The sequence below is a fragment of the Blennius ocellaris genome, assembly GCF_963422515.1.
Source record: "Blennius ocellaris genome assembly, chromosome: 15".
In the NCBI taxonomy this organism is placed as follows: domain Eukaryota; kingdom Metazoa; phylum Chordata; class Actinopteri; order Blenniiformes; family Blenniidae; genus Blennius; species Blennius ocellaris.
In genome coordinates, this window is record NC_137664.1 from 137,781 (window position 1) to 146,526 (window position 8,746).

Consider the following 8,746-nt stretch of genomic DNA (forward strand, 5'->3'; position numbering starts at 1 on the left):
GTGTTTCCTCCAGATCGTCAGGTGAGCCGTGGGAAATTATCACATTTCACATTTGTTTCTAAAAAAAAAAAAACCTTTGCTCTCACAGCGACAGTGTGTTGCAGAGTAATCATGTATAAATACTCTTCACCACTAGAGGGCAGCACAGAACTTTGCCGGTGAAATGTAAAGTGACAGACGTCAGTGTGGTTCATCTCCACCTCCTGCTACCATCTTGTATCAAAGTACTGTGTCAGTGACAGTGATGGAGAAGTTTTTGAAAACCAGGATCTCAGCTCTTCATCCATCAGGTCCAGGTTTCACACTGAGGGAGGCACTATTAAAAAAAGTCCTGTTGATAAAACTTTGATGAGAAAGACTTTATATTGTTAATAGAGGCTACAGAGTTTAACTTTTTAACACTTTTGGGTGGTGGTGGTGGTGTGGCTCCAGATGTTTTCCAAAGAAAAAAGTGTGTCTCGGCTCAAAAAGGTTGAAAAACACTGTCATAAAGAAGGATGTGTAACTTGCCTGTGTTCCAGGACGTGTCAGTACTGTGTCAGTACTGTGTCAGTACTGTGTTAGTACTGTGTCAGTACTGCCCTCAATACAGAATCAGAACAATCCGGCCTTGAACAGGCCGACTGGCTTCGTGGGGAGACAAACCCCTGGACAATCACTCACCGGTTGGACTGTGACTTCGTCTCACGTCAGAATAATGTCCTAGAACGTCTGAGGTCCGTCAGTCCAGACCTCCGGAGTGGCAGTTCGGCTCGTCCGTCTGCAGAACATTTGTCCGAAGACTCTTTGCACTCCGTCAATGAAACCAGGACTAAAGCAGAGACACGTCTGCATCCGGGAGACGCAGTGACGTCTCCTGGTGGAGACAAAAGGGACGACGCCCCGGACTGTCTTGCTGTTTTCTGAACCTGAAAGATTTCTGCAAGAGTGTTTTAGCGGCAATACGAGATTTGTCTTCAAGTTCTTCCGAGGACACGATCGCCTTCTCCGTGTCGAGGCCAGACGCCTCATTTAACCCGGTGGGACGGACATGGCGGACATGGACACGTTTACGACCTGACCTAGTTCTCTGCGGCCTTCGGCTCCACCTCAGCGAGCTAGCTAACCCTACCCCTGCTAACTTTGAATTCTGTGCCGTTTTAATCTTTCTAGATTTTCTACGACTCGGGTTTTTATTGGTTTTTATTGCCGCCTTCATCTTTTATCTCTCTTACGTCAACTGAGAACTTTTACTTCTCATTTATTGGGTGGAGGAGCTCGTTGGTGTTTTCAAAGTGCTTTTTAAAAGAAGTTGGTTTGTTGTTTATGAAAAGTCTCTGTTCTGCCGAGTCATGCTAGCGTTAGCTGCTGTGGCTAATGCTAGTGACTTTCTCTTGCCGTTTGAGGCTTTGTTCCCGTGACGACCTGGAGCTGGAGCCTCGCCCTGTTCCTCGTGGTTCTACGTCTTTATGGGTCAATAAATGTGGTGAATCCAGACAAACGTTGACACTTTATTGAGGAAGAACATCGTGGAAAAGTTCAGCAGGTTGGAGACGAGCAGCAGCGTCAGGAAGTCAAAGGAGAGAAGAAGACGTCCAGAGAGGTGGTGCAACCCAACACCATACGGCCTCCACCCTACAGCTCCAACCCAACACCATACGGCCTCCACCCTACAGCTCCAACCCAACACCGTACGGCCTCCACCCTACAGCTCCAACCAAACACCATACGGCCTCCACCCTACAGATCCAACCCAACACCATACAGCCTCCACCCTACAGCTCCAACCCAACACCATACGGCCTCCACCCTACAGCTCCAACCCAACACCATATGGCCTCCACCCTACAGCTCCAACCCAACACCATATGGTCTCCACCCTACAGCTCCAACCCAACACCATATGGCCTCCACCCTACAGCTCCAACCCAACACCATATGGCCTCCACCCTACAGCTCCAACCCAACACCATACGGCTCCACCCTACGGCTCCAACCCAACACCATCCAGCCTCCACCCTACAGCTCCAACCCAACACCATACGCCTCCACCCTACAGCTCCAACCCAACACCATACGGCTTCCACCTTACAGCTCCAACCCAACACCATACAGCCTCCACCCTACAGCTCCAGCCCAACACCATATGGCCTCCACCCTACAGCTCCAACCCAACACCATATGGCCTCCACCCTACAGCTCCAACCCAACACCATACAGCCTCCAACCCAACACCGTACAACCTCCATCATATGGCACCAAACCTCCACCATACAGCCTCAAGCCTCCCCCATACACCTTCACCATACAGCCTCAAGCCTCCACCATACACCTTCACCATACAGCCTCAAGCCTCCACCATACACCTTCACCATACAGCCTCAAGCCTCCACCATACAGCCTCAAGCCTCCACCATACACCTCCACCATACAGCCTCAAGCCTCCACCATACAGCCTCAAGCCTCTACCATACACCTCCACCATACAGCCTCAAGCCTCCACCACACACCTCCACCTCCACCATACACTTATCATACATATGTACATGTTGTATGTTTGTTGTTGAAATGAATAAAAATGCTTATTTTAAGTTTCTTTGTTTTGTCGCAGCAACCTGAAAATACAAAATCTGACCTTTGACCTCCCAAACCGTCCGAGACGCAGCATGATCCAGTGAGAGGGTTGTGGAGGCGTTCCCCAGGGCTCCGTCCTCGGGCCACAGCGGCTCGTTACAGTGTAAAACCGCTCATTACAAACAAAGTGTAGAAAACTGACACATTCAAAGTTCCAGGTCAGTTCAGAACGTCTCACTTCCTGTCAGCGGGTTCTGGAGGCGTTCCTCAGGGAGCCGTCTTCAGCCCTCCTTCTTCACTGAAACACCTGAAGGGGGGGAGGGGGGGCCGATGCAGTCTGGAGGTTCTCCTGGGGTTCTTCAGGGACCCCTCCCCCTCGCTCCAGGCTTTTATTTTTATATTTACATCAAAGAACAAAAGAGGATCTTATCATACACAAGGTTTATCGTAGCTTTTCCACCTGATCCACCAGGGCCACGCCCACTTTCAGTCTGGAGCATCGGGACGATGTGATTGGCTCGGCTTCAGTGAGACGAGACTCCGGGAAAGACGAGTACGAAGAAAAACATAGAACACTTTCGGGACAAATATACAAGCGCTCTGGCTCCGCCCACCTGCTGGCCAATAGGAAGTACAGAGCTCTGGCTCCGCCCACCTGCTGGCCAATAGGAAGTACAGAGCTCTGGCTCCGCCCACCTGCTGGCCGACGGGAAGTACAGAGCTCTGGCCCCGCCCACCTGCTGGCCAATGGGAAGTACAGAGCTCTGGCTCCGCCCACCTGCTGGCCGACGGGAAGTACAGAGCTCTGGCTCCGCCCACCTACTGGCCGACGGGAAGTACAGAGCTCTGGCTCCGCCCACCTGCTGGCCGACGGGAAGTACAGAGCTCTGGCTCCGCCCACCTGCTGGCTGACGGGAAGTACAGAGCTCTGGCTCCGCCCACCTGCTGGCCGACGGGAAGTACAGAGCTCTGGCTCCGCCCACCTGCTGGCCGACGGGAAGTACAGAGCTCTGGCTCCGCCCACCTGCTGGTCAACGGGAAGTACCGAGCTCTGGCTCCGCCCACCTGCTGGTCGACAGGAAGTACCGAGCTCTGGCTCCGCCCACCACAAGTCCAGTGCCTTCAGAATAAGAGTTCCAGTCATAAATAGAGGGAAGATAAATAAAAGCTGCGAGCTGCGTGAGTCTTATAATGACATGTGGAGGAGAACATGCAGTCTCCAGGAGGTCATGCTGCTGCGCCTCCTTCTCCTCCTCCACCTCCTTCAAAAGTGACACTTTCTGTGTGATCCAGCGTGTATGATGGGAACCGGAGCAGCTGTCGGGGACGAGGAGACGGAGGAGGGTCTGTCTCTGCAGGCTCTCCTCCTCCTCCTCCTCCTCCTGCACCTCCTCCTCCTCCTCCTCAGACGTCGTCGAATATCCGGCTCCGAGAAGACGACATGGACAAATATCGACCTCCCGTGTGTCTGAGAAGAAAAGAAGAGGCAATATAACTGGGCTGGACAACAGTTAGGGGAGGAGCAGGAGGAGGCGCAGGAGGAGGAGCAGCGCACCTGGTGGCCTCGGCCTCCGCAGCTTCGTCTGTCGGCGCGTCGGCGTTGAAGTCCAGCGGCTCGGCGTCCTGCAGAAGCTCCATGCAGTCCCTGTCAGCCCGGACCGCCGAGCGGGAGTACTTGGACTCTGAGGAGCAGGAGGAGACGCAGGAGGAGGAGGAGTTAGAGGAGGAGCAGGAGGAGACGCAGGAGGAGCAGGACGAGACGCAGCAGGAAGAGGAGGAGTTAGCGGAGGAGTTAGAAGAGGAGCAGGAGGAGTCAGGAGTGTTGGAGGTTAAAGGTCACAGACAGGAGGAGTTAGAGGACACAGGAGGAGTTAGAGGAGGAGGAGTTAGAGGAGACAGGAGGAGTTAGAGGAGGAGGAGTTAGAGGAGACAGGGGGAGGAGGAGTTAGAGGCGACAGGAGGAGGAGGAGGAGTTAGAGGAGACAGAGGAGACAGGGGGAGGAGGAGGAGGAGGAGTTAGAGGAGACAGGAGGAGGAGGAGGAGGAGTTAGAGGAGACAGGAAGAGGAGGAGGAGGAGTTAGAGGAGACAGGAGGAGGAGGAAGAGGAGTTAGAGGAGACAGGAGGAGGAGGAGGAGGAGTTAGAGGAGACAGGGGGAGGAGGAGGAGGAGACAGGAGGAGGAGGAGTTAGAGGAGACAGGAGGAGGAGTTAGAGGAGACAGGAGGAGGAGGAGTTAGAGGAGACAGGAGGAGGAGGAGGAGGAGTTAGAGGAGACAGGGGGAGGAGGAGTTAGAGGAGACAGGAGGAGGAGGAGTTAGAGGAGACAGGAGGAGGAGGAGGAGGAGTTAGAGGAGACAGGGGGAGGAGGAGGAGGAGTTAGAGGAGACAGGAGGAGGAGGAGTTAGAGGAGACAGGAGGAGGAGGAGGAGGAGGTAGAGGAGACAGGGGGAGGAGGAGGAGGAGTTAGAGGAGACAGGGGGAGGAGGAAGAGGAGTTAGAGGAGACAGGAGGAGGAGGAGGAGGAGTTAGAGGAGACAGGTGGAAGAAGAAGGAGGAGTTAGAGGAGACAGGAGGAGGAGGAGGAGGAGTTAGAGGAGACAGGGGGAGGAGGAGGAGGAGTTAGAGGAGACAGGGGGAGGAGGAGGAGGAGACAGGAGGAGGAGTTAGAGGAGACAGGGGGAGGAGGAGGAGGAGACAGGAGGAGGAGTTAGAGGAGACAGGAGGAGGAGTTAGAGGAGACAGGAGGAGGAGGAGGAGGAGTTAGAGGAGACAGGAGGAGGAGGAGGAGGAGTTAGAGGAGACAGGAGGAGGAGGAGTTAGAGGAGACAGGAGGAGGAGGAGGAGTTAGAGGAGACAGGGGGAGGAGGAGGAGGAGTTAGAGGAGACAGGGGGAGGAGGAGGAGGAGACAGGAGGAGGAGTTAGAGGAGACAGGAGGAGGAGTTAGAGGAGACAGGAGGAGACAGGAGGAGGAGTTAGAGGAGACAGGAGGAGGAGGAGGAGGAGTTAGAGGAGACAGGAGGAGGAGTTAGAGGAGACAGGAGGAGGAGGAGGAGGAGTTAGAGGAGACAGGAGGAGGAGTTAGAGGAGACAGGAGGAGGAGGAGGAGGAGTTAGAGGAGACAGGAGGAGGAGGAGGAGGAGTTAGAGGAGGAGGAGGGGTTAGAGGAGGAGAACTTACGCCTGTTGGACGTGACAGAATCAGTGTAGCTGCTCTCCTTCATCTCCACACTGCCTCTGCTCCTGGAGGACACGTCCTCCCTCACATGGCCGTAGCGCTCCTTCCACTCCTGCAGGGGGAGGGACGGAGGGAGGGTGGACGGACGGAGGGACGGGGGGAGGGACGGACGGAGGGAGGGACAGACGGAGGGAGGGAGGGACGGATGGAGGGAGGGAGGGACAGACAGACGGAGGGATGGAGGGACAGACAGACAGAGGGAGGGACAGACAGACGGAGGGATGGAGGGACAGACAGACAGAGGGAGGGACAGACGGATGGAGGGACAGACAGACGGAGGGATGGAGGGACAGAGAGGGAGGGACAGACAGACAGACGGAGGGACAGACAGACAGAGGGAGGGACAGACGGAGGGACAGATGGACAGACAGTTGAGTTAGCAGTAGAAACTTTACAGTTCTGGTTTTCATGATTGTAGGTGTGTTCTAGATGTTCTCGGTGTTCTAGGTGTTCTAGATGTTCTCGACGTTCTAGATGTTCTCGGTGTTCTAGATGTTCTCGACGTTCTAGAAGTTCTAGATGTTCTACATGTTCCCGGTGTTGTAGATGTTCTAGATATTCCTGGTGTTCTAGATATTGTATTTATGTTCCCGGTGTTCTATATGTTTTCGATGTTCTCGATGTTCTAAATGTTCCCGGTGTTCTAGATGTTCCACTCGTTTCAGGCTTTAAACATGAACTCACTCTGCGTCGGTTCTCTCCGTCCTCGACTCTTTGCCGTTTCCGTTTCTCTGTGAAGCAGAAACGTGTGTTAAGCTGGTTCTCCCTCTGGAGGTTCTCCCTCTGGAGGTTCTCCCTCCGGAGGTTCTCCTCCTCCCTGCAGACTCACCCCGTCGGATCAGCTCCTTGCCCTCGTCGATGAGGTCAGAGGTCATCTCGCTGTCGCCCATGAACTGCTGGAAGCCCAGGAGGTTGAGGCAGCGAGTTCCCAGACTGAGGAGAGAACCAGGATCACAGTTCTGCTGGGTTCTGCTGGGTTCTACCTTCTCCACTGTGTTCTGCTCAACAGGACTCTGACCTGAAGTAGGTGGCGATGCAGAGGATGACGATCAGCATGGGGTAGTAGATGTAGAAGCCGTTAGCGATGAAGGACAGAACCCGCATGGAGCCCATGATCTGTCAAAATAAAACCACCAAGTTGGATTGTTATTACTGTGACTGTCAAAATAAAACCACCAAGTTGGATTGTTATTACTGTGACTGTCAAAATAAAACCACCAAGTTGGATTGTTATTACTGTGACTGTCAAAATAAAACCACCAAGTTGGATTGTTATTACTGTGACTGTCAAAATAAAACCACCAAGTTGGATTGTTTTTACTGTGACTGTCAAAATAAAACCACCAAGCTGGATTGTTTTTACTGTGACTGTCAAAATAAAACCACCAAGTTGGATTGTTATTACTGTGACTGTCAAAATAAAACCACCAAGTTGGATTGTTTTTACTGTGACTGTCAAAATAAAACCACCAAGTTGGATTGTTATTACTGTGACTGTCAAAATAAAACCACCAAGTTGGATTGTTATTACTGTGACTGTCAAAATAAAACCACCAAGTTGGATTGTTTTTACTGTGACTGTCAAAATAAAACCACCAAGTTGGATTGTTACTACTGTGACTGTCAAAATAAAACCACCAAGTTGGATTGTTTTTACTGTGACTGTCAAAATAAAACCACCAAGTTGGATTGTTTTTACTGTGACTGTCAAAATAAAACCACCAAGTTGGATTGTTACTACTGTGACTGTCAAAATAAAACCACCAAGCTGGATTGTTTTTACTGTGACTGTCAAAATAAAACCACCAAGTTGGATTGTTTTTACTGTGACTGTCAAAATAAAACCACCAAGTTGGATTGTTATTACTGTGACTGTCAAAATAAAACCACCAAGTTGGATTGTTATTACTGTGACTGTCAAAATAAAACCACCAAGTTGGATTGTTATTACTGTGACTGTCAAAATAAAACCACCAAGTTGGATTGTTATTACTGTGACTGTCAAAATAAAACCACCAAGTCCAGTAGACTATAAACTGGAAATCGTGACACGACGGAGGAAACGTTCTGATTGGCTCTACTGAGCATGTGCAGAACAGTTAATCTGACGGTGTTGTGGGTGGAGTTACAGAGGTGTGTGACGTTGTGTGGGTGGAGTTAGTGGGCGGAGTTACAGAAGTGTGTGGTGTTGTGTGGGTGGAGTTAGTGGGTGGAGTTACAGAGGTGTGTGGTGTTGTGTGGGTGGAGTTAGTGGGCGGAGTTACAAAGATGTGTGATGTTGTGTGGGTGGAGTTAGTGGGCGGAGTTACAGAAGTGTGTGGTGTTGTGTGGGTGGAGTTAGTGGGTGGAGTTACAGAGGTGTGTGGTGTTGTGTGGGTGGAGTTAGTGGGCGGAGTTACAGAGGTGTGTGACGTTGTGTGGGTGGAGTTAGTGGGCGGAGTTACAGAGGTGTGTGGTGTTGTGTGGGTGGAGTTAGTGGGCGGAGTTACAGAGGTGTGTGATGTTGTGTGATGGAGTTAGTGGGTGGAGTTACAGAGGTGTGTGGTGTTGTGTGGGTGGAGTTAGTGGGCGGAGTTACAGAGGTGTGTGATGTTGTGTGATGGAGTTAGTGGGTGGAGTTACAGAGGTGTGTGGTGTTGTGTGGGTGGAGTTAGTGGGTGGAGTTACAGAGGTGTGTGGTGTTGTGTGGGTGGAGTTAGTGGGTGGAGTTACAGAGGTGTAGGCCGTCTGCTCCTTCAGCTTGTGGGAGATGGCGGAGTCCATGTGGATCAAACCCAGGAAGTTGAGGCAGAGCGGCGGCGTCAGTCTGCAGAAGAGCCTGAGGAGGAACCCAGAGTCACTTCCTGTCTGAGGGACGTTCTAGAGACCTGGTCGTTCTGGAGACCTGGTCGTTCTAGAGACCTGGTCGTTCTGGAGACCTGGTCGTTCTGGACACCTAGTCGTTCTAGAGACCTGGT

The 8,746-nt window shown here is 52.1% G+C and overlaps 1 protein-coding gene across 3 annotated transcripts in view; it reads right to left on the reverse strand.

The window, feature by feature from the left end:
• Positions 1–1,930: 1,930 nt before the first annotated feature.
• Positions 1,931–8,746, reverse strand: part of LOC308140068 (G-protein coupled receptor-associated protein LMBRD2B-like) — a 15,097-nt gene continuing 8,281 nt past the window's right edge. Inside the window, exons 12-19 of one of the 3 annotated variants that reach the window (XR_013936941.1) lie at positions 8,502–8,607; positions 6,808–6,905; positions 6,619–6,722; positions 6,474–6,520; positions 5,733–5,841; positions 4,109–4,235; positions 2,456–4,021; positions 1,931–2,345 (exon numbers count right to left, since the gene is read on the reverse strand). Coding sequence is in view for 1 of the 3 variants with exons in the window: in XM_080509728.1 (XP_080365854.1) it covers positions 3,958–4,021; positions 4,109–4,235; positions 5,733–5,841; positions 6,474–6,520; positions 6,619–6,722; positions 6,808–6,905; positions 8,502–8,607 (655 nt within the window). In the remaining 2 variants the exon portion in view is untranslated. Of the gene's footprint in view, positions 4,022–4,108; positions 4,236–5,732; positions 5,842–6,473; positions 6,521–6,618; positions 6,723–6,807; positions 6,906–8,501; positions 8,608–8,746 lie in introns of all 3 variants that reach the window. The other 2 variants (XR_013936942.1, XM_080509728.1) reach the window with 2 other exon arrangements.